Below are 24,817 nucleotides of genomic sequence, written 5' to 3'. Positions count from 1 at the left end.
TGTATTTTGTCCCATTTATCATTGACTTCAATGTCCTTAACTAATTTCTCCTTCAAAATTTTTTCCAGGACCTTGCATACTACAGATGTCAAACTAACTGGCCTGTAGTTACCTGGATCACTTTTTTTTCCTTTCTTAAAAATAGGAACTATATTAGCAATTCTCCAATCATTCGGTACTATTCCTGAGTTTACAGATTCATTAAAAATTCTTGCTAATGGGCTTGCAATTTCAGGTGCCAATTCCTTTAATATTCTTGGATGAAGATTATCTGGGCCCCCTGATTTAGTCCCATTAAGCTGTTTCATTTTCGCTTCTACCTCTGATTCTACATTCTACATCCAGTCATTCTACATCCAGTATAACCTATTAGACTAGTATCCACACCGCCCTCACTCCTTATATACATTCTCCTACCCACGGCTGTATCCATTCTTACTTCATCTTCTTCCCTCTCAATGCTAAAATCTGGCGTGGAGATTTTCTGGACATCTCCCATCCATCTCCCCCCAATTCCTAGTTTAAAGCTCTCTTATCAACACTCACCTGTTACATTTGAATTTGCTCACTTTACAACCTGTGATGCACATACATCAAAACTACAAGAGTGCGAATCAGAGTTTAGCAGGAACGATACTCACAGTGAAATGCTGCTGCTCAATTTCAATGCACATTTAAAGCATTTTGAAAGTTTTCAACCTCATCTGATGCTTTTTAATGATCCACTTTCAGCTGTTGTCAACGACCAGCCTTCTGAACTGCAACTAGAACTGTGTAAACTGCAGAACCTTTCTTTGTTGCAGAGAAGAATAAAAGGTACACTCAGTTTTGGAAACTGCTTATTGAGTCCCATTTCCCAAATCTGAGAAAGTAGGTGTTGAAATTGTGCTCTCTCTTTGGGAGAACCCATTTGTGAAAGTGACTTCTCCAGACTGAAATCAAAGGAAAGGAAGGTTTCAGAGTAGCAGCCGTGTTAGTCTGTATTCGCAAAAAGAAAAGGAGTACTTGTGGCACCTTAGAGACTAACAAATTTATTTGAGCATAAGTTTTCGTGAGCTACAGCACTAAATGCATCCAATGAAGTGAGCTGTAGCTCACGAAAACTTGTGCTCAAAGGAAAGGAACCAATTGAAAAGTGAAACACTATTCCATCTTATGCAGGCTGGATGCACTAAAATTGATACACATATGCCCCTCAGTGTGCACAAAGGCTCACTCTTAAGTTTCACGCTGACAGACAAGATACTGTAACAATAATAAGCAGCAGAGAAAAAATGTTAATAAAGATGGGTTTGGTTTTTTGTTATTTTAATTTACTAAATCCCAGCACATCTGCACAGTGAATAAAAGGTTAGTGAAAAATGTGTTTAAACTGTTGTAAGGTTTTATTGTTTATTTTCTTATTATTATATAAAGGTTGTGCTATACGGGACTTTTATATTTAAGACCACTTCAGTTTTACATTGTTAATACACCTTAACTGTACGCTAACATGCTGCAGCATAGCAAGCATTTCTAAGTTATGCAATATGTATCCTCTAAAAGAAAACATTTGGCTTGGCAAAGGATTTTAAGGGATTTTGTGGTCCTCTATTACCTTAAAAGTTACCCATCTCTGCACTACAGAACCAGGATACATGTATAAGAATACCTGTTTGGGGCCTGGTTCACGCTATCTGCCTTTTTAGTGACAGCAGGCACAGATGCTGGAATCCACCAAATACCTTGACCAGTGTTCAACAAACCTTAATCAACAGTCAAGGCCATTTTTCCTTTTCCCTTTAAACTACAATTTATCAAAAGATAAGTTTTTTCTTGGCTGTTGCTGTACCCAGCTCTAAAGAGTCACTCAACCAAACCAGCAACTCCCCAAAAGTTGTTGTCATCAGGAGGTGAGAGATGCAGATTATCCGGAGAAACAGAGAAGACTGCAACTTTGTGGTCAAAGGACTGATTCATATCACCTACTGGCAAGTCATGGTGGCTGCTGGCCAGCAATAACTGAAGTTCCAAAATGGGAGATAATATGGATGGTGGTAGTTGCATCTTAGCCCTATTAGGAAGGGAGGAAGAGTGAGTATAAAGAACCCAGCTTCTCAGATGGTCTCTTCTGGTATGTCTATACTACAGCTGAGAGCATGCCTTCCAGCCTGGGTAGACAGACACGCGGTAGTTCTGCCAGAGCTAGCATGCTAAAAATCAGTGTGGATGTTGTGACATGGACTAGCTGTCTGAGAACAAGACTGCCCAACCCCCTGGGTCCATACTCAGACCGACAGACCGTACTGCCACCTGTGCCACAATGTCTACACCAGTAATGTGACGGTCTATCCAGGATGGAAGGCTCAGTCCCAGCTGTAGTGTAGACATACCATTACAGTCCTCTGATGCCCAGGATGTTGAAAGAGGTCCTTACCAATCTAAGTTAAATGGGGGAGGAGAGACACATACAGATCAAGTAGTGCTATATAAAAAGCAAGGCATTATTGAGGTGCTTGGGAGGGGAAAGCAGCTTCACCAGGAAGCTCTAGCAGCTTTGACCCCCTTCGGAAAGGGACCCTACAAAAAAAAATTACACAAAGAGGCCTGAGCAATCCTGAAGAACTAGCTTCTAGTGGAACCCAAGTGAACAACATGGAGGAACTAAAGTCCCTATCTCTAGAAGCTGTGCAGATGAACCTCCAAGCTCATCCCATATGGCCCCAAGACTGACCCGGACAGCCCTGGAACTGAGGCTGAATGAAGAAACCCAGGTACACGGTCTAGATCCATAAAGAAACACTAACATACCTCTCTTGTGAGGAATGGGCACTACATCATCCACGAAAGAGGAAGAGCCAAACTGAATACTAGGAATTGAGACTAGAAAAAGGGCCAGAGACACCATCAAAATAGAGGAAGGGAGTACAGAGATCTTGGATCCGTAGCAATACTTACAGAACGTATATATATCAGAAATGTGTAATGCTACCTCTGAGGTTATAAATAGCCAACTCCTCTAACCATTCCTTAAGGTCCTCTCTACCCACAGAAACACTATTTGTATCTGAGCTACACAGCAGAGGGAAGGAAAGTGGGTAAAGTACGTCTCTGTCATGATATCTCCACACAGATTCCACAGAAGACTAACTAGCACTGACCTTTCTGAGGACTCCTGCTGCTTAAACAGTGACTGCAGCACTGCCTGCCCACAACCAGCATCTGTTCTTGATACTAGGTCAAGAAAATGGTGATTTATGAAGTTGTGCATTGAATATATAGCAGCCTTACAAATTTCATATAAGAACACTCTGAACATATATTACACTGACATCGCAACTTACGTGATTGAGAGCACCCCAGATATTGAGTCAAAATTTAACATTATTAATTATATTTATTATGGTAGTACTTACAGGCCAACCAAGAACAGGGTCCCATTGTGCTAGGTGCTGTATAAACACATAGTAGTATAAACACACGACTCCTGCCTCAATCTAAATAAACAAGACAGATACACGGTGGGGGAAGGGGTATAATACACAACTCTCAATGAGAGCATTTAACAATGCTCTCAAATGGAGATAAACAAGGCTTTGAGAACAAGGCCCCAGCTTAGAATAGATCCCTGAAGCCTGACGGCAGGTGAGGCTGTGATAGGGAACCCCATAGGAATTTTCAAAGCAGCAGAATTACAGGTAAATAACTTTAAAGTACCACAGAAACAGGGGTGTCAGTTGTGGAAAGTAAAAGGCCCAAGGGACATCTCACTATGAAAGAGAATAGAGACACTGTGAGTTAGCAGTGGGAGGAGCAGTTTCAGGTTGCCTGAATCCACATTAGCAGACTTATCAGTTTAGTCTGAACAGGTTCTCAAATTTGCTGAAATCCAAGTCTTCTCCAACTGCTTCTCATAACATCAGAAAACCGGTTGAAGCCCTTGTGTATGAATGTGAAGTGTTTCACAAGCACTGCAGGAAGTAAAACAAATTCTTAGAACAGTCAACTTCTCTAGCATAAAAACACCTTAGTATTCTCTAAGAAGTAGCTAATAGCTCTTTTGACAAAGAGGATGAGCAACTTCACTTCCCAAGAATAGCTATGGGGCTTTGGAAAAAAAAAAAAGTTAGGCAATGACAGCAACTGACGAAGACTTCTAAAAAATTGCTTCACCAAGGGATCAACAATGGTCTGTTTTGCAAATCCATACACACTTACACAAAATTCTGTTTTTTAAACCAGCTCAACAAAACATATTTTAAAACCAGTTGGGGCCATAATGTAGATGAGATATTCTGAACCCTGAGTCAGTTTCAAAACCCCCTTGATACAAAAATATTAAAACTGATAAACAGCAGAGAAAACTGCACATCTAACTAAGAATTACAAATATAAACAAAATGTTCTAACTACCATGCCATTTAACCACTATTTGCAAATACTTCTGCTAACAAAACAAACTTTTTCCCCCCTTTCTTGGTTGTGTGACTGCTCCAGCAGGGATATTTATACACTTGGTCCATGAAACATTTGGCTTGCGCAATACTCTGTTCTCCCTCAACGTGGCCCCCTCATACAATGGGGATTAAAGGTCCACCTGCATGGCTGGAGTTGTAGGATCAAGGACTATGACTGCAGACTGTTGCTCAAAAACAGTCCTATGGCCATGTGGCTAGGCACATGACTCTCATATATGCCAAATGTCTTGGTGGAGAATTAACAGTTCTCAAAGATTTCCATTTTAAAAGATTTTTAGTTGTTTGTAACTTTTTCCAACTTTTACCTTTCAGACTCAAATCTTCCAGCTCATTTCTTTGTCCCAGGGTGATTTAAAGAAACAAACGAAACTGAGCAAAATGATTCATCTGTGTGAAAAGACTGAAAATAAGTATTTGAAAGGTAATGAAAGTTTGCTACCTTCTACTGAATATGTCTAGTGCCTCAGTGAGAAGGGATACAAACTTGATACATAGCAGGAACAGTTCTAGTTGATACGTATGCCTTTCTGTGGTGGTGATGGCAAAATCTACTTTGATTTTTGTCAAGTGACAACAGTTTAAAAAGTGACAACAGTTTAAAAACATACTTCATCCATATTCATTAGTCCTCATTTCCCACAAACAATGGTTGGTTTGTTTTTTAAACAAAGTATCCCAATGTTCTATTGGTACTAGACATGCATATGTAAGTTGAGTGAAACAGTTTATCACTGAAAGTGCATACAGACCATCTTTCCATGGGACATTCGAAAGCCTGTATGGAGAAGTCCTGAGTCCTGAAAGAACTTACTAAGTGCAAGTTTTGTGAATTCTACTGTTATCTAGTTATGAAATTTCTTTTATCTACTATTCTTTTTTAAAACCTAGGAAACTTTGTATGTATGAGTTAAAATTAAATTTTAATATGTATACTTTCAGAAATTTAGCACTGTCAGACTTTTTTGGTCCAAATTCCCTTAAAAACAGAACACAGACTCTCGTGCACAGACTGCATTTTAAGAAAACAGGTTGTACATAAACTGAGTATTACTGTATCTAATTGTTGACTATAGACAGGACCATGGTCAACAGCTCAGGTCACTCTTAGCTGGGAAAACCATGGTATCAGACAACTGAACCTATAATCAATCACCCTTGCTCTTTAAGGTTCAATGGCCACATGCTAGTAAGCATCAGTGCTTCTGAATGCTTCTGTGGCACTGCTGCTTTAGCTCCACCATGCACCATGGTAGCACTGCCAGGGCAGCTGAAGTAGGAGAACAGGGAGCCCTTAAAGTACTCAGATGCTCAGAGACCGGTGTCCATCCATCACCCCATGTCAAGCCCTCCCTTTTTCATAGCACTGGTCTTCTTAACATGGTTCCCACCGCCACACACAACCTTTCTTTCCCCGAGCTCATACACATATCTGCTTCCCCTCAAATCCAACTAGCTCCTCCTGAATCCCTGCACTCCCTCAGGTGCTCCCAACCACAGAAAACGGCACTGTGGAGAGCCAAAGGGAGAAAAAGTGGCCCTGTGCATTAGCAGAGATGTGAAGAGGTCAATGAAGAAAGATTGCCTGGTCTCCCCAATCCAGATTCCTGCCAAATGTATACCCCTGGTCTCCCCAAAACTGAACAACACTTTACTTAACTGCCCCATACCACACCCCTGGCCTCCCCTCACTACCTACAACCATGCCACTAAATCCCTCTGCTCCCTATATATACCTGCTTATCCACTTTGACTTCCTGGGAGAACTCTTTTCTGCCCTTCCCCACATCCCCAGTAATCCCATCTCACCTATTTTAAATACCCTTGCTGCCCAGTCTGACTCCAGAGTTTCATAACCAACATTTTAAAAAAATAAATAATATCTTCCTTTTCAGCTATGTCAGTTTCATGTGCTGGAAGTTTACCTTGTAGTTTTGCCTATATACGTATAAAGAATTAAAATGATAAAATACAAATTAAACAATTAGTCTATAATTCCAGACAACTAAACCAATAAGTCACCTGCAAATTAAAGGTCAGATTCACCACTGCACTCCTGCTACTTTGTGCTGTTCTGGTGATGCAAAGCACCTGTAAAATCATCTTAAATTAGTGCTACCTGCTTTATGAGGCTCCAGAGCAACACCAGAATCAGAACATTCTGGCGAATCAGGTCATAGAAGTTAAAATAAAAAAGTAATTTTAAGGTTGATATTACACATCAACTCACTGGAGATTTCACATGGTAGCATGTGCGTTTGAGTTTCTTATTTAGTGTTCAGGCATGACATCTTTATTTGTTTTAAAAAAAACCTGATATTTTCAGATAAAAATTATGTTTAATTGCAGTTAAGATAGAGAGTATATACCAGTAACTAAGGGTAAAACACACATTACAGGAATATCACAGCTACACCAAAAAACAGGCATTACAAACCTAGGAAATTGAGAAATCCAAACACAGAAATGCACAATTAAAACACTGGAACAACCTTCACTTGACCTTTTTAGTATGTGCGGTGCCAGATTAAATTAAAGTGACTTTTAATTATATTGTGGAGTATTGTTTGTTTTGTGTGTCAAGGCTAAGGTTTCAGAGTAGTAGCCGTGTTAGTCTGTATTCGCAAAAAGAAAAGGAGTACTTGTGGCACCTTAGAGACTAACAAATTTATTAGAGCATAAGCTTTCGTGAGCTACAGCTCACTTCATTGGATGCATTTCCGATGAAGGTTAAGGTTGTTTACATCCATTTCCATATGTTGATAGGATTGGATTTCTTAGCACAGGCAGTGAAAACAGACAGAGAGGTGGCGGGTAACGAGTGCTGGTGTTATATTGGAGGGTGTGAGGTCCTGGCACCAGCGGGATGCCCTATTGGGTGTGGGGGAGAGCAGGCACATAGAGATGCATCATGGTGGGGTATGACCAAATGGAGAGGAGACACTTCTGCTTTGGACAGCAATGGGGGCTGGGAAGAGGTCAGAGGTGGAGATTGGGAAGGGGGTGAATTAAGAGGCAAGGGAGACCCTGGCACAGAGAGAGACATCTCTGAAGAGTAATATTGGCTTGTAGGGACACCTGGGAGGGAAGACCCCTAAGGAAGACACTGAGGCCGCAGCTCAGACAACTAAGAGGAGGCCTAGGAACTAACACTCCACGGAGGCGGGGGAATCTGGAGAGGAAGTCCGGGCACTGACACCCCACTGAGGGCAGCGGTTGGGGGGAAGGAGTTAAGGAGAGAAGGCCCAGATACTGACACCCCCCGGGGAGCGGGGGGGATCAAGAGAGGAGGCTCTGGCACTGACACCCCCCTGGGGCTGGTGGGAATCTGGGGAGGAGATCCAGGCACTGACACCCCACCAGGGAGTGTCAGGGGGAATCTGAGGCCCGGGCACTGACACCCAACAAGGATGGAGAAAACGTGAAGAGGAGGCCAGGGCACGGAGGGTGGGGGGGACACACGGACGCTGACCCCCAGCCCGTGCCGGGGAGGGCGGAGCCGCAGGCCGCGGGAGCTCAGGGCTGGCCGGGCCGGGCTCGCCAGTCACTCACCCAGGTGAGCAGACTCTCCCCGAGCTCGGCGCGCTCCAGGCTCTCCACGCTGAACATGATGCGGGCGGACTCAGCGGGCACGGCTGCCAGACGCTGCTGCCGGGGCCGAGTCGCTGGCGCCGCCGCTTCCCCGGGCCGGCCTATGGCGCAGACACGTCACCGGGCCGCCGGGACCCGCCCGCTCCCGCCGCGCATGCGCCAGGGGCGCCCCACGCGCACAGTGCGGGAGGGGCCGGAGTGCGGCCGCGGGGAGGCCTCGGCTGAGCCAGGAGCGGAGAGAGGTACCGACCCCTGGCCGACTGGCCGGACCCTGCCAGGGGCGAGCCCGGCCACCCCCGCCGTCTCGGGCGCCTGGCGAGCCCAGCCACCCCCCCCAAGCGCCTGGCCCTGGAGCGAGCCCCACCAAAGGCCCCCCTCCTCGGGCGCCTGGCCCTGGAGCGAGCCCCGCCACCCTTCCCCCACCAAAGGCCCCCCTCCTCGGGCGCCTGGCCCTGGAGCGAGCCCCGCCACCCTTCCCCCACCAAAGGCCCCCCTCCTCGGGCGCCTGGCCCTGGAGCGAGCCCCGCCACCCTTCCCCCACCAAAGGCCCCCCTCCTCGGGCGCCTGGCCCTGGAGCGAGCCCCGCCACCCTTCCCCCACCAAAGGACCCCTCCTCGGGCGCCTGGCCCTGGAGCGAGCCCCGCCACCCTTCCCCCACCAAAGGACCCCCTCCTCGGGCGCCTGGCCCTGGAGCGAGCCCCGCCACCCTTCCCCACCAAAGGCCCCCTCCTCGGGCGCCTGGCCCTGGAGCGAGCCCCGCCACCCTTCCCCCTCCTCGGGCGCCTGGCCCTGGAGCGAGCCCGCCACCCTTCCCCCTCCTCGGGCGCCTGGCCCTGGAGCGAGCCCCGCCACCCTTCCCCCTCCTCGGGCGCCTGGCCCTGGAGCGAGCCCGCCACCCTTCCCCCTCCTCGGGCGCCTGGCCCTGGAGCGAGCCCCGCCACCCTTCCCCCTCCTCGGGCGCCTGGCCCTGGAGCGAGCCCCGCCACCCTTCCCCCTCCTCGGGCGCCTGGCCCTGGAGCGAGCCCCGCCACCCTTCCCCCTCCTCGGGCGCCTGGCCCTGGAGCGAGCCCCGCCACCCTTCCCCCTCCTCGGGCGCCTGGCCCTGGAGCGAGCCCCGCCACCCTTCCCCCACCAAAGGCCCCCCTCCTCGGGCGCCTGGCCCTGGAGCGAGCCCCGCCACCCTTCCCCCACCAAAGGCCCCCCTCCTCGGGCGCCTGGCCCTGGAGCGAGCCCCGCCACCCTTCCCCCACCAAAGGCCCCCCTCCTCGGGCGCCTGGCCCTGGAGCGAGCCCCCCCACCCTTCCCCCACCAAAGGCCCCCCCCCACGGGCGCCTGGCCCTGGAGCGAGCCCCGCCACCCTTCCCCCACCAAAGGCCCCCTCCTCGGGCGCCTGGCCCTGGAGCGAGCCCCGCCACCCTTCCCCCACCAAAGGCCCCCTCCTCGGGCGCCTGGCCCTGGAGCGAGCCCCCCCACCTTCCCCCACCAAAGCTCCTCCTCCTCGGGCGCCTGGCCCTGGAGCGAGCCCTGCCACCCTTCCCCCACCAAAGGCCCCCTCCTCGGGCGCCTGGCCCTGGAGCGAGCCCCCCCACCTTCCCCCACCAAAGCCCCTCCTCCTCGGGCGCCTGGCCCTGGAGCGAGCCCCGCCACCCTTCCCCCACCAAAGGCCCCCTCCTCGGGCGCCTGGCCCTGGAGCGAGCCCCCCCACCAAAGCCCCTCCTCCTCGGGCGCCTGGCCCTGGAGCGAGCCCCCCCACCTTCCCCCACCAAAGGCCCCCTCCTCGGGCGCCTGGCCCTGGAGCGAGCCCCGCCACCCTTCCCCCACCAAAGGACCCCTCCTCGGGCGCCTGGCCCTGGAGCGAGCCCCGCCACCCTTCCCCCACCAAAGGCCCCCCTCCTCGGGCGCCTGGCCCTGGAGCGAGCCCCGCCACCCTTCCCCCACCAAAGGCCCCCCTCCTCGGGCGCCTGGCCCTGGAGCGAGCCCCGCCACCCTTCCCCCACCAAAGGCCCCCCTCCTCGGGCGCCTGGCCCTGGAGCGAGCCCCGCCACCCTTCCCCCACCAAAGGCCCCCCTCCTCGGGCGCCTGGCCCTGGAGCGAGCCCCGCCACCCTTCCCCCACCAAAGGCCCCCCTCCTCGGGCGCCTGGCCCTGGAGCGAGCCCCGCCACCCTTCCCCCACCAAAGGCCCCCCTCCTCGGGCGCCTGGCCCTGGAGCGAGCCCCGCCACCCTTCCCCCCCCAAAGGCCCCCCTCCTCGGGCGCCTGGCCCTGGAGCGAGCCCCGCCACCCTTCCCCCACCAACGGCCCCCTCCTCGGGCGCCTGGCCCTGGAGCGAGCCCCGCCACCCTTCCCCCACCAAAGGCCCCCTCCTCGGGCGCCTGGCCCTGGAGCGAGCCCCGCCACCCTTCCCCCACCAAAGGCCCCCTCCTCGGGCGCCTGGCCCTGGAGCGAGCCCCGCCACCCTTCCCCCACCTAAGGACCCCCTCCTCGGGCGCCTGGCCCTGGAGCGAGCCCCGCCACCCTTCCCCCACCAAAAGCCCCCTCCTCGGGCGCCTGGCCCTGGAGCGAGCCCCGCCACCCTTCCCCCACCAAAGGCCCCCCTCCTCGGGTGCCTGGCCCTGGAGCGAGCCCCGCCACCCTTCCCCCACCAAAGGCCCCCCTCCTCGGGCGCCTGGCCCTGGAGCGAGCCCCGCCACCCTTCCCCCACCAAAGGCCCCCCTCCTCGGGCGCCTGGCCCTGGAGCGAGCCCCGCCACCCTTCCCCCCCCCAAGGCCCCCCTCCTCGGGCGCCTGGCCCTGGAGCGAGCCCCGCCACCCTTCCCCCACCAAAGGCCCCCTCCTCGGGCGCCTGGCCCTGGAGCGAGCCCCTCCACCCTTCCCCCACCAAAGGCCCCCCTCCTCGGGCGCCTGGCCCTGGAGCGAGCCCCTCCACCCTTCCCCCACCAAAGGCCCCCCTCCTCGGGCGCCTGGCCCTGGAGCGAGCCCCGCCACCCTTCCCCCACCAAAGGCCCCCCTCCTCGGGCGCCTGGCCCTGGAGCGAGCCCCGCCACCCTTCCCCCACCAAAGGCCCCCTCCTCGGGCGCCTGGCCCTGGAGCGAGCCCTGCCACCCTTCCCCCACCAAAGGCCCCCTCCTCGGGCGCCTGGCCCTGGAGCGAGCCCCGCCACCCTTCCCCCACCAAAGGCCCCCTCCTCGGGCGCCTGGCCCTGGAGCGAGCCCCGCCACCCTTCCCCCACCTAAGGACCCCTCCTCGGGCGCCTGGCCCTGGAGCGAGCCCCGCCACCCTTCCCCCACCAAAGGCCCCCCTCCTCGGGCGCCTGGCCCTGGAGCGAGCCCCGCCACCCTTCCCCCACCAAAAGCCCCCTCCTCGGGCGCCTGGCCCTGGAGCGAGCCCCTCCACCCTTCCCCCACCAAAGGCCCCCTCCTCGGGCGCCTGGCCCTGGAGCGAGCCCCGCCACCCTTCCCCCACCAAAGGACCCCCTCCTCGGGCGCCTGGCCCTGGAGCGAGCCCCGCCACCCTTCCCCCACCTAAGGCCCCCCTCCTCGGGCGCCTGGCCCTGGAGCGAGCCCCGCCACCCTTCCCCCACCAAAGGCCCCCCTCCTCGGGCGCCTGGCCCTGGAGCGAGCCCCGCCACCCTTCCCCCACCAAAGGCCCCCCTCCTCGGGCGCCTGGCCCTGGAGCGAGCCCCGCCACCCTTCCCCCACCAAAGGCCCCCCTCCTCGGGCGCCTGGCCCTGGAGCGAGCCCCGTCACCCTTCCCCCACCAAAGGCCCCCCTCCTCGGGCGCCTGGCCCTGGAGCGAGCCCCGCCACCCTTCCCCCACCAAAGGCCCCCCTCCTCGGGCGCCTGGCCCTGGAGCGAGCCCCCCCACCAAAGGCCCCCTCCTCGGGCGCCTGGCCCTGGAGCGAGCCCCCCCACCAAAGCCCCTCCTCCTCGGGCGCCTGGCCTTGGAGCGAGCCCCGCCACCCTTCCCCCACCAAAGGCCCCCCCTCCTCGGGCGCCTGGCCCTGGAGCGAGCCCCGCCACCCTTCCCCCACCGAAGGCCCCCTCCTCGGGCGCCTGGCCCTGGAGCGAGCCCCGCCACCCTTCCCCCACCAAAGGCCCCCTCCTCGGGCGCCTGGCCCTGGAGCGAGCCCCCACACCTTCCCCCACCAAAGCCCCTCCTCCTCGGGCGCCTGGCCCTGGAGCGAGCCCCGCCACCCTTCCCCCACCAAAGGCCCCCCTCCTCGGGCGCCTGGCCCTGGAGCGAGCCCCGCCACCCTTCCCCCACCAAAGGACCCCTCCTCGGGCGCCTGGCCCTGGAGCGAGCCCCGCCACCCTTCCCCCACCAAAGGCCCCCCTCCTCGGGCGCCTGGCCCTGGAGCGAGCCCCGCCACCCTTCCCCCACCAAAGGACCCTTCCTCAGGCGCCTGGCCCTGGAGCGAGCCCCGCCACCCCTCCCTCACCACACATATAACTCCTCCGGCTCGTGGTCCTGGGGCAAGCATGGCCACTCCTCCCCCCACCAAATACACATCCCCTCTTGGGCACCTGTCCTCAGGACAAGCCCCACCACTCCTCCACCACCAAACACACCACCCTCAGGCACTTAGCCCCAGGGCGAGTCCCACCACCACCACCCCCCTCTGCTAACACTCCCCTTGGGCGCCTGGCCACTCCTCCCCCACCAAACACACACACATTCCTACCTCTATGTCCCTTGTAGGCCACTGCATCCCTGGATGTGAGCCCGGGCACTCCTCCTCCCGCTTTGGGTCCTCAGGTCCAGGTGTAAGCCTGATCTCTATCACCACCATATTTACTTGGCCACCCTGCCGCCTATTCTGTTCATTTCTCCCTCTCAACATACACTGTATTGTCCTGCCTTCTTGCCTGTTTGTAAATGAAATTTGGATCTAAACACAGTGTTCCACATAAGTGGTTGGTTTGAAAAAAGAAAACATGGTCTATTTGGTACTTTGTTTTCATCTCCCAGTCCAGTCGATAAACATTAATTAGAAAACGCTGATGCCTAAAACGGTACAGCTCAGAACTCCAGTTTTGATGATTTTAGATGTCAGCTGTTCTGAGAAACTAAGTTCCCAGCCCAGGGAGCTCAAAGAGACATGGTCCTTGCTCACACTCCACTTTTGACATTGACAGGGCATGCTCCTTATAACCACTACTGGCTTTTGGCCTTATTAGCCTGTGTATTTCTATTGAGTTCCATGGAACTGCTGTAACAGTAGTGCTGAACGCTATACTGGTAGTTCTCAGAGTAGCAGCCGTGTTAGTCTGTATTCGCAAAAAGAAAAAGAGGACTTGTGGCACCTTAGAAACTAACACATTTATTTGAGCATACGCTTTCGTGAACTACAGCTCACTTCATTGGCTGCATTCAGTGGTGTTTGCAGGTATGGCCCATGTCAAGCATCTCTTTGATTTGACAAGCTATTTATATGCATTTATATAGTCTTTGTATTGCTCAGTTCAATAAAAAATGTTTTTAAAAATGTGAAAGTAATATTTTTACATAAATAGTGGAAATGACCAGTTAAGATCATTTAATGCTGAGACTAGATACTTGTTTCAGGGAGGCTGAGTTACAGTTCCCTTTCCATTAAGAATCTGTGAAGGCAGTTTTGCATGGGAGAAAAGTAGGTTACTTATAGGTAACCAGTATTTTCTGAAAATATTGCTTCCACAGAGATAAAACTTGTGGGATTATATTCCTTCCAAAACTCTTGTTTATTTTTTAATCCTATTTTGAGGACAACAAGAGTTAATGTCCAGTACTTTTTTGGATTAGTTAATCGTTCTGTTATCCTGGTACATTTTTCTTTGATATGTATTTTTTTAGTCATGATAAATCATTTTGCATTGTCTTATCCTGGGAACTTCATCTCCTTTGCAACCAAAGAAACTGACTAGCACTTTTAGAGGACAGCATTTATACCAGCAGGAGTTGGCATGCAACAGCCATTAGGGGCCTGGGCTTGTGCCCTGCTACTGCAACTGTCACTTATTTAAATTGGTTAAGAGCCAAGGGTATTCCATCAATCTTGCACTAAGGAGCAAGAATCCCGTCAGAATATTGTCTTCTGAGAAACAGAATTTCAGGTAAATTTCCCCTTATTCACCCTCAACAAATCCTTAAAAGGACACTCAATTCAAATCCATCTTTAAGTAAGGGATTTGAGCAAATTGATGAGCCCTGTACTATGCCCTGAAAGTCAACAGATGTATGTGACCTACTAATTTCTTGGTTACTTGTTTTTCATGCCATTATCTCAGTGTGTGTCATTTCTAGACCACCATGCAGAGCCATAATAAGGTCCTTCATTTTTCCTATACCTATGTGACCCTTGTGTCTAAGATCTTTCTAATCTCTTTTGGGAGTATAATAGCAGATAAGACATCCCTGGTGAAGTAAGAGGCATTAAAATATATGGAAAATGTAGAAAATCATGAATGTTCTGGTCTGTCTAGCCAGCAATAATTATTTCACATACTATGGCAAGCACTAGTTCATTTTTAGTGTCCTCCTAAATGGTGTTATGTGGCATTGTTCTAGCTGTGCCATATGAAACAGAATCTTGATAAGAAAAGGAGTACTGGTGGCACCTTAGAGACTAACAAATTTATTAGAGCATAAGCTTTCGTGAGCTACAGCTCACTTCATCGGATGCATTTGGTGGAAAAAAACAGAGGAGAGATTTATATACACACACACAGAGAACATGCATCCGATGAAGTGAGCTGTAGCTCACGAAAGCTTATGCTCTAATAAATTTGTTAGTCTCTAAGGTGCCACCGGTACTCCTTTTCTTTTTGCGAATACAGACTAACACGGCTGCTACTCTGAAACCAGAATCTTGATAGTATTTCTTTTGTTAGCTGGCAGTTCAGAAGCATGATGAGGTAATACATCTGCATTAACATGCTCCTTTGTGCCCTTAAATTTCAATGTCCTCTGTGTGCGCTTCCAAGAATAAAAGCCACTGTTGTAATTTACGATGCTGTTGTTTGTGATATTCCTTTATTGGGAAAGGAGCAATGGAGATCAAGTAGATAACTTGTGACCAATGTGAATTTTTAGCCTGACAGTAATTAAATCAGCCTTGAAAAATTCTACTTGCCTAAGGCAAATAATTCTTTGTTGACAAGAGAGTAAATTATCATTAGTTTTACTATCATCAATCTGAGTCACCATGATAAAGAGCAGGCAAGAATTTGTGCCTGAGCTGGTAACTTGTAATGAAAATTTTGCCCAGATAAATTACATTACTTTATACCTTCTACCACCCCAGTCCCTACCAATCTGTCTGTGTATAGTTCCATTCCATAATCATTGAGACTCATGATGCAAATGCATCTGGTATCTGCTTGTCTGCTATATAACCAAGTCCTGATAAAACCAATTGTGACATAGTTGGGTCACAGTGCAAAAGATAAGGTAATTTCTTTTCTTTTTCTCACTGGAGAGCCCTGATATTTTGTATTACAAATACCAGGAGATTAAAGAGGACTGGCAATTAAAAATTTGGTTAGTGTCCTTTTTGCTTCTTTTTTGATGTTTAAAGAGGGACTGACATTTTTTGCTATTTTAAAAATAACTTTGCTGTTTTTGTTTGGTTTTTGGTTTTTTGTCGTTTGTAAATTGATTTTGCTGGAGGATTGTGAGCTTTCTCATTCCTTAATTGAAAGACAGTGTGGAAATGAATCTTTGTAAAAGAGAGAGTCTCCCAACTGATTATTCAGTTGGATGGATGTCAAGAAAAAACAATCGGTTCTTAAAAGTCTGAGTAAAAGTTACCTCTCCTCTGAATTAATAGTTTCACTTTCTTGGTTTTTTCTGAAGTAATTTTACCAGTCATCCATAGTCTTCCATGAAAACTAGCATAAACAAGAACTGAATTTTTACTATAAAAGAGAAGGAACAAATTTAAAAAACCTTTCTATCCTCCTTTATACATCATAAAGAAACGATGAGCACAAATTTTTAACACAGAAAAGGAAGAATGTCTTTTAAATGGATTATTTGGCATCTGAAAAATGCATGGTCTTGCAGTTAGTTTGGTTAAACTAAAATTGTTAAGCTGAAAAGGTTAGGTAAATATAATTTTTAAAAAAAATTGCATAAATAATGGAGCATGGCAAGAATTTCATAAAGTGATTGAATATTTATTTACTTATGTCAACTCATTGCTGATTCTCTAGGAGAGCCCTGAGACACTTCAGTAAATATCAATAAGTAGAGAGACTGAAATCCAAATTTAATTCAGTCTCCTACTATACCCCTAATCCTTACCCACATCCATCTCCCATAACGTACATACCTCACTTCCAAACAACATGTCAGTTTTAACTTGGACCATGGGGAGTTTAGAAATTGATGTTTCTCAGTTCCCTTCGTGTCAGTCAGTCTTTACAATGGGCAAACCCCTTCTATATGGCAACTGGAGGCAACCAAGATCTTTGCTCTGAGCTTGGCTTTAGGGATGCCCCTCAGGAAGACCTCCCCAGAATTTTTTGCCTTCCAAGCAGCACATAGAGCAGAATTCAAGTCTCCCTTTGTAGCAGAGCTTTCACAAGATTTTTGAAGTGTTCTTAACTAAACATCACTGTTTCTTCAGTGGCTTCAAGGCTTTTCGCCTCAAAACTGCTGAATTTAGAAAATCTTTTGGCTTTCAGGAGAGGGTCTGAAAGATGTAATCTCTCCTCCCCTCTGAGAAATGGACAGAGATGGACAGTAGGCCACAGAAACCCAGCTCCCCAGTGCTGCGGGCAAGCTCCACAGTAAGACAGTTGAGCAGGCCTCAAGGAAGCTTTCTTCCCTGACACCTGGCCAGAATCAGTGGCATGGAACTAGGGAACTCAAAGCCTACCTGCTGCTCCCCCTGAATCCCACAGCTTGTAGAGCAAGCAGGAAAGTTTCACTGGAGTCTCCTGAATCTCAGGAGAAGGAATGATTTCCCCTGTAGCAACCAGGACGAAGAAATAACTGTTCCCGGCCAACATATAGGCAAGATTCATGCTGAAGTTGTTGAGAAGGCTGTTAAATAAGCCCGTCCCACAAGCTGTTTTACTGCAAGGCCACATCTGCCATGAAAGATGCCAGTTACTGCCACCTTTCTGATGCCAGTGAGTTGCTAGTGGCTGCAGCTCAACTCTCATTCATAGAATCATAGAATCATAGAATATCAGGGTTGGAAGGGACCCCAGAAGGTCATCTAGTCCAACCCCCTGCTCAAAGCAGGACCAAGTCCCAGTTAAATCATCCCAGCCAGGGCTTTGTCAAGCCTGACCTTAAAAACCTCTAAGGAAGGAGATTCTACCACCTCCCTAGGTAACGCATTCCAGTGTTTCACCACCCTCTTAGTGAAAAAGTTTTTCCTAATATCCAATCTAAACCTCCCCCATTGCAACTTGAGACCATTACTCCTCGTTCTGTCATCTGCTACCATTGAGAACAGTCTAGAGCCATCCTCTTTGAAACCCCCTTTCAGGTAGTTGAAAGCAGCTATCAAATCCCCCCTCATTCTTCTCTTCTGCAGACTAAACAATCCCAGCTCCCTCAGCCTCTCCTCATAAGTCATGTGCTCTAGACCCCTAATCATTTTCGTTGCCCTTCGTTGTACTCTTTCCAATTTATCCACATCCTTCCTGTAGTGTGGGGCCCAAAACTGGACACAGTACTCCAGATGAGGCCTCACCAGTGTCGAATAGAGGGGAACGATCACGTCCCTCGATCTGCTCGCTATGCCCCTACTTATACATCCCAAAATGCCATTGGCCTTCTTGGCAACAAGGGCACACTGCTGACTCATATCCAGCTTCTCGTCCACTGTCACCCCTAGGTCCTTTTCCGCAGAACTGCTGCCGAGCCATTCGGTCCCTAGTCTGTAGCGGTGCATTGGATTCTTCCATCCTAAGTGCAGGACCCTGCACTTATCCTTATTGAACCTCATTAGATTTCTTTTGGCCCAATCCTCCAATTTGTCTAGGTCCTTCTGTATCCTATCCCTCCCCTCCAGCGTATCTACCACTCCTCCCAGTTTAGTATCATCCGCAAATTTGCTGAGAGTGCAATCCACACCATCCTCCAGATCATTTATGATCATTTATTTATTCAGTGCAATCGGTCCCCACTCAGCCCAGAGCGTGGAGTGAAATAATTCAGATCCTTTTCCTTGTGAGATGGACTTACCTCCTCTCCTCTTCCAGCTTCTCGGTGTCCCACAGGAGGTCACAGAATGACTACTGTTTTCCTTAAGGACATATGCAAAATACAAGGATACATGTCTGCAGACTGTCCTTTTTGCTCAGGTCCTTTCACACACACCCCCATTTTTCTCTCAGGGTTTTGGCCCTGGGACTGGTGTTAAAGAAACAGCAGAAAGTCTTAAAGCTTCTCATGAGTGAATCTCCTCTCTAGATTCTCGAAAGAAAAGGAGAAATCTCTAAAGCGGGGCCTTTGAGCCAGATACCTCATGTTCTTGACTAAGTTCCCAAGAATTATGCGCAAATAGGGGGCTCTAATTTCTCAGGTGCTTATGTTTTCAGAAAATTAACAACCAAAACCTTGCAAAATTAAAGAGCTGTGTAATTCTTCTCACCTGGTTTATGAAGGTGTGATTAAGATAGAGTGGGAATTCCCCATCAAGAGTCACTTGTATATAAGGACTAAAAGATCTTCATTACTCTGCCTAAGGTTAAGCTTGCTGTAGCTTCCTTAGTAAAGGGCATAGTCCTACCATCTGAGAGTGTGTTCCTGCCAAACCCATAGACAAAAGAATAAGTTAATTGTTCAGACTAAACTTGGATACAGCCGCCTTAGCCCTGTGAATATTGGCTGCAGTCTTATTGGGTGCAGCTCTGTGCTCAACTGAAAGGCCATTGAAGCCTACACACATACACAAAAAAGGCAAAGTAAATCCTACATAAAACTACTTTAAACTTGATTTCCTTAGCAATGTTTTCAGGGCTGCTGTTCCACCTGACTCTGATTTCCTATATGTTCAAAACTTCCAAAGACATGGCCCAAGGCACCTATGACACACTTGAAGAAATTAGAATGGCAGGCTAACATCTGATATCCTTCCAGATATTTTGCTGATAAGCTCTTTGGGGAGCAGAGAGACAAAGCCATCACTGAGGCTTTACACAAAGGGAATAAGTCTCTCCCTTCTTCCAATGAAGCTTCTCTATTCAAACCACCTTATTTCAGCAGGTGTTCCCTTTGTAATCACTTCTCTTCCAGCATAGATATTACACATTAGGAGGAGGCCATTGCTGCCTTTCCTCAGAGTTGGAAGATCAAGGCTGGGATTCTCTGGGAAACCATACAACCCACAAAACTTCCTTTGATTTTTGGGTTTCTCAAGTCTGGGCATATCCCAGCCCTTTTACCAGAGTGGAGGGGGCCTCATCCAGAAGTGAGTCATCTCAAAAAATGGGGGCTTGAGAAAATCAGGGGTGGACATATAATAGAACTCACTCGTTATAACAGGGATAAGTTTATCCTTTCCCCAAAGTAAATTAAAATAAACCAATTATCAACAAGACCCTCCATCGTATCAGAAAATTAAATTTGAATTAGCCCATCTCTTATGCACTGGAACACTAGAACCAGTTCCGTGGAGAGAGAGAGAGAGATATTTTGAAAAGGTCACAAGAATCTTCGTGGTACAAAGAAACAATAGCATACACCCTATTTCAGATCTTGTGTCTCTTATTAACTCCATAAGGAAATCAGTATTACAGGGAGAAATACTGAAATCCATCATTTCAGTGTTGTCTTCCCAAGCTTAGAATATGAAAATAAAATTTCTGGAGGTCTATCGAAGATGTGTTTGGGGAGAATTACCCAGATATAGTTCAGCTTGTGCTCTAAGAAGCAGCATTTTATGTAGTGCTCCCTTTTTGGACTCATAACTTTTTCATGAGTGTTCACAACTGACTCCTTTCAAGTATCATCCCTCCTTTCAGTTGAAAGGGATACATGTCTGCCCTGTCAGGTTTACTTCATCATATTACACAGGGCCCAGAAGCCATTTCTAAAAGCCTTCAGAAGCATGGCTTGAGCAAACAGGTGAACAGACCAATTACAACCCACACAAAACTCTAGCATCTTAAGGTATCATCAAAGAGAATCTTTATTTCGGTAGAGAGATGGAAAAAGGTAGTGTCAGACATTCCAAGCATTAGCACACCTTTCCTAAGATAAAGTCTCTGACTTGGGTAGTTGGTCTCATTTGAGGAATTTAAGGAGCATCTAGCAAAAGACTCAAAAACTAACCGCAATAAATTTAAGTACATCAGAAGCAGGAAGCGTGCCAAACAATTAATGGAGCCACTGGACTAAAGGAGCACTCAAGGAAGACAAGGGCATTGCGGAGAATCTAAATTTGTTCTTTGCATTGGTCTTCATTGCAGAGGATGTGAGGGACAGTCCCACACTTGAGCCGTTTTTACATGACAAATCTGAGGAACTGTCCCAGCCTAGGATGTCAGTAGTCGAGGTTTTGGAACAAACTGATAAACTAAACAGTAGTAAGTCACCAGGACCAGATGGTATTCCCCCAGGAGTTCTAAAGGAACTCAAACATGAAATTGCAGAACTACTAAGTGTGATGTGTAACCTATCACTTAAATCAACATCTGTACCAGATGACTGGAGGATGGCTAACGTGATTCCAGTTTTTAAGAGGCTCCAGAGGTGATTCTGGCAGTTAGTCTGGTAAGACTAACCTATAGTAAAGAACAGAATTATCAGACACCTAGATTATCATGATTTCTTGGGGAGGAGTCAACACAGCTTTTAAAAAGGGAAATTATGCCTCCCTAATCTATTGGAATTCTTTGAGGGAGTCAACAAACGTAGACATGGGTGATCTGGTAAAAAGACAGGAAACAAAGGGTAGGAATAAATAATCAATTTTCAGAAGGGAGAGGTAAATAGCAGGGTCCCCCAGGGATCTATACTGGGACTAGTGCTGTTCAACATATTCATAAATTATCTGGAAAAGGGGGTAAACAGTGAGGTGGAAAAGCTTGCAGACGATAAAAATTATTCAAGATGGTTAAGTCCAAAGCAGATTGCCAAGAGTTGCAAAGAGAGCTCACAAAACTAGGTGACTGGGCAGCAAAATGGCTGATGAAATTCAAAGTTGATAAATGCAAAGTAATGCACATTGAGAAACATAATTCCAACTATACTATGCTTCAAATGATTCATTCCCTTTGAAGCATCTAGCATTGGCCAGTGTCGGAAGACAGGATATTAGGTTAAATGGATCACTGGTCTGGCCCATTATGGCCATTCTTATGATACCCTGTATAATTCTTGCTTCACTTCCAGCCAGCGATTGCAACAAATCAGTTTAGAAAGATCTTGGTCAAGATCCAGTACTAGCATCTCCTGGTGAAATTGTTCTTAATATTATTTAACAGCTACATGATATCACATCCAGAGAAGCTGATCATCAGTACAGGTAACATATTCTATATAGGGGGAACACATTTGAACTCCTTTATGACTTGGGGAGAGGAAGGGAAATGTGACCCAAGGGGGAGACATTGAGTATAAACTGTCTCATGCTATGGACTGTGAAGCTCGCCCCTCCATTTCCAGAAGACGATTTTTCAGAAACATGGTATGTGTATAACTGCTAAGAAGACAGAACTTGGACTGTGTGAGCAGCCCAGCAGAGAGGGGAGCCAAGTCCCTCAGTCCCAAGGCATTGGTGCTTGAAAGACTTGGTTAGCACTGCAGCCTCAGGATTTGTCTACACAAGAAATTATATGGATAAAATTACACCAGTATAGTCACATCACTATACTTTATTCTGGTTTAACTCCTCATGTGGACATTCTTATTTTGGTGCAAGAGTGCCTTTTTCTGATTTAGCTTATGTTGCTTTGAAAGAGTTAAGTTAAACTGAAAAAAGGCACTCATACTGGAATAAGAGTGTCCCCACAGGGCATTATGCTGGTATAACTATAGAGTTTTAAATTCATACCCTACCTTATACTAGTATAACTTCCCACATATTCCCTTGACCAGTACTGTTTCTCTTGATCATTCCTATCCTAAAATCATTATCAAATGGTGGTTGGGGCTGAAAGATAATTAATCCTAAGGCACCATAGTCTGATGAAAGTATTATTTAAGTGGGGTAGGACATAAGGACCTGGACCTGTCCATAAAGAAAGACCTGAGGTTTTTTTTATATATTAATATATGTGAAGTCTATTGTGTAAATTCTAACTTTACTTTACTTGTGATTCTCTGAGAGTCCTAGTTTGCTACCATTGGAAAAGATGTTCTGTAAAAATTTAAACAGATTTTGGCACAGGTGTTTGGGGAAAAAACTATAATAAGTGCAAATTATAGACTCATAGAAATGTAGAGGTAGAAGGACTTCTAAGGCTCATCTTATCCGTTCCCCCTGCACTGAGGCAGGATCAAGTATATCTAGACCATCCCTGACAGGTGTAGATATGTCTAACCTGTTCTTAAAAACCTCCAATGACAGCGATTCCACAACCTCCTTTGGAAGCTTATTCAGTGCTTATCTATTATTTTTATTATTTATTATTTTGTTTATTATTTTATTATTATTACCTTACTTATTATTAGAAAGTTTTTCCTAATATTTCACCTAAATCTCTGTCAGTGCAAAGATTGCAACTCTTGTCCTATCTTCAGTGAACATGGAGAACAATTGATTCTCTTTACAGCAGCCCTTAACATATTTGAAGATTTTTATCAGGTCCCCTTAGTTTTCTTTTTTCAAGACTAAACACGCCCAGTTTTTTTAACCTTTCCTCAGAGGTCTGATTTTCTAAATCTTTTATCGTGTTTGTTGCTTTCCTCCGGAGTGTATCCAATTTGTCCACAACTTTCTTGAGGTGTGCTGTTCAGAACTGGTTATACTCCTCCAGCTGAGGCCTCACCAGTGCTGAGTAGAGCTGGGGAACTGTTACAACCATAGTTACAGAAGCAATGGTCTCTGTTCAGGTTGAGCATATTTTAGGACTACTTAGGGCTTGTCTTCACTAAGAGGAGATCGGCGTTGCTGCAATTGATGCAGCGGAGGCTGATGTAGTGGGTCTAGTGAAGACCCACTAAATCATTGGCTGAGTGCTCTCCAGTCGACCCTGGTACTCCAGCTCTCCCAAGAAAAGTAAGGGAAGTCGACGAGAGAGCGTCTCCCATCAACGCAGCACAGTGAAGACACCACAGTAAGTTGACCTAAGCTACGTCGACTCCAGGTATGTTAGTCACTTAGTGAAGACAAGCCCTTAGAAATTGTCGTTTCACTTATTTCATGTATGCTTTGTTCCGTTTGGTTTTTCACTGTGGAAGGCCAGTATATAGGAACGTTGAAAGGAATCGACCTTTCGTTCTTGGTAAGTTTTCCCCATTCTTATAGGCCTTAAAAATATCATCATTCATCCACTTACTGGGATGGCAGAATGCAATGGCTTCTCTTTCTTCACTGCTGCACAGAAACTGAAGTAGGTAGCTCCCACAAATATAATGGAGACTAGCTCCCACAAATGTAATGGAGGCTAGCGTGTAAATTCCCCACACTGATAGAAGAACAGACCTTCATGGTCCACATTGAGTTTTGGTGAAAAGATGTTTTTTGAGACTATCAGTAGTAGACTGGTGGAAGATTTGCCAGAATAATGGGTATGCTTTCCTCTAAGTGTAATGATACTATAACTGGTGTACTCTAATCTCCATGACTTTGGTGTTCTTTCTTTCCATTTAGTGTGCATTTTGGGCTAATTAACAACTTCCTTGCTGGCATTTTTCAAATATTAAGGGTCAAATTTTGAAATGATTTATTGTATAAGGAGGTATAAGTTACATGGTGGTAAATGGATACGAGTCTCAGGGAGTCTTAAAATGGTGGAGTATGTACTGAGGGGGGTGGAGAGAGAGGTAGAAGAGTATATAAATTATACAAGTTTAGATTCGTCTCAGATTTTGTCTCCAAGAGTCCATATTTACCATCAAGGAAAAATATTTTTAAAACTTTAATTGTGATGGAACACAGCTCCAGCATGATATTTTGTAAACATGTCACTCCCTTCCCAAGGCCAGCTTCATTTTCTCTGGGTGGTTTCATTATGTTCGCAGCTGTGGTTCAGAGCCCTTCTTGATTGCCGCATGAGTGATTTAACAGCTAGTTGCAGCCAATTTTGTTTTGTTTACCTCTCCAGCTGTAGTTTAGCCGGCCTTATCTGTAAAAGACAAATCACTCTGATCTTTGCCATATGAAGTTAACGAAAAAAACCAAATGGTATGTTAAGGGTTAGAACAAGAAGTAATCTGAAAATGACCTCTTCCTTCAAGGTTTAGCGCAGAGGCTTCCAAACTGCTCTGAGGAGCACTTGCTGTTTGAGGAAAGTGGCTGGGTGTGCTGTGCTAAATCTCCATGTTTGCAGCAGATGAAAATGGAATATGTAGGAAGGGCAGATACAATGAAGAGCAAGAGTAGGAGGCATGATTACCTCCTCCCCCATTCCCCCATTAATACTTCTTAACATTCTTTTGGGTAAGTAAATGCTATAGGGTAGATTTCTCAAAAACTCCCATTGACTTCAATAGTAGCAACATTAGGCTAACATTTATCACTTATGAAAATCCCACCTGTAGTTGCCATAGATAGGGGATGGTCCAAAAGACTGCATCTGTTAAGTTGTGGTCTATACTATTAAAACGTTTTAGAAATCCTGGCTCACCCTAGCACTCCAGACTATGGATGCATACTTGATGTAGATA

At 47.8% G+C, this 24,817-nt stretch overlaps 2 protein-coding genes across 8 annotated transcripts in view; one reads left to right on the top strand and one right to left on the bottom strand.

Annotated features, from left to right (window-relative positions):
* HOOK3 (hook microtubule tethering protein 3) overlaps positions 1–8,191 on the bottom strand; it is a 128,147-nt gene extending 119,956 nt beyond the window's left edge. Inside the window, 1 exon segment of the mRNA XM_043514600.1 lies at positions 8,007–8,191. Coding sequence (XP_043370535.1) covers positions 8,007–8,063 — 57 coding nt within the window. The 5' untranslated portion in view covers positions 8,064–8,191.
* Positions 8,192–8,202: 11 nt separating this feature from the next.
* RNF170 (ring finger protein 170) overlaps positions 8,203–24,817 on the top strand; it is a 49,252-nt gene continuing 32,637 nt past the window's right edge. Inside the window, exons 1-3 of one of the 7 annotated variants that reach the window (XM_043514605.1) lie at positions 21,385–21,512; positions 23,390–23,433; positions 24,389–24,590. The gene's annotated coding sequence lies outside the window, so the exon portion shown is untranslated. Of the gene's footprint in view, positions 8,288–19,191; positions 19,250–21,379; positions 21,513–23,389; positions 24,591–24,817 lie in introns of those variants that run through there. The other 6 variants (XM_043514606.1, XM_043514609.1, XM_038401147.2 and 3 more) reach the window with 6 other exon arrangements.

The sequence above is a fragment of the Dermochelys coriacea genome, chromosome 5, assembly GCF_009764565.3.
Source record: "Dermochelys coriacea isolate rDerCor1 chromosome 5, rDerCor1.pri.v4, whole genome shotgun sequence".
Lineage (NCBI taxonomy): Eukaryota > Metazoa > Chordata > Testudines > Dermochelyidae > Dermochelys > Dermochelys coriacea.
Note: the sequence above shows the minus strand (reverse complement) of the source record. Positions and strands in the feature narration are given on the sequence as shown.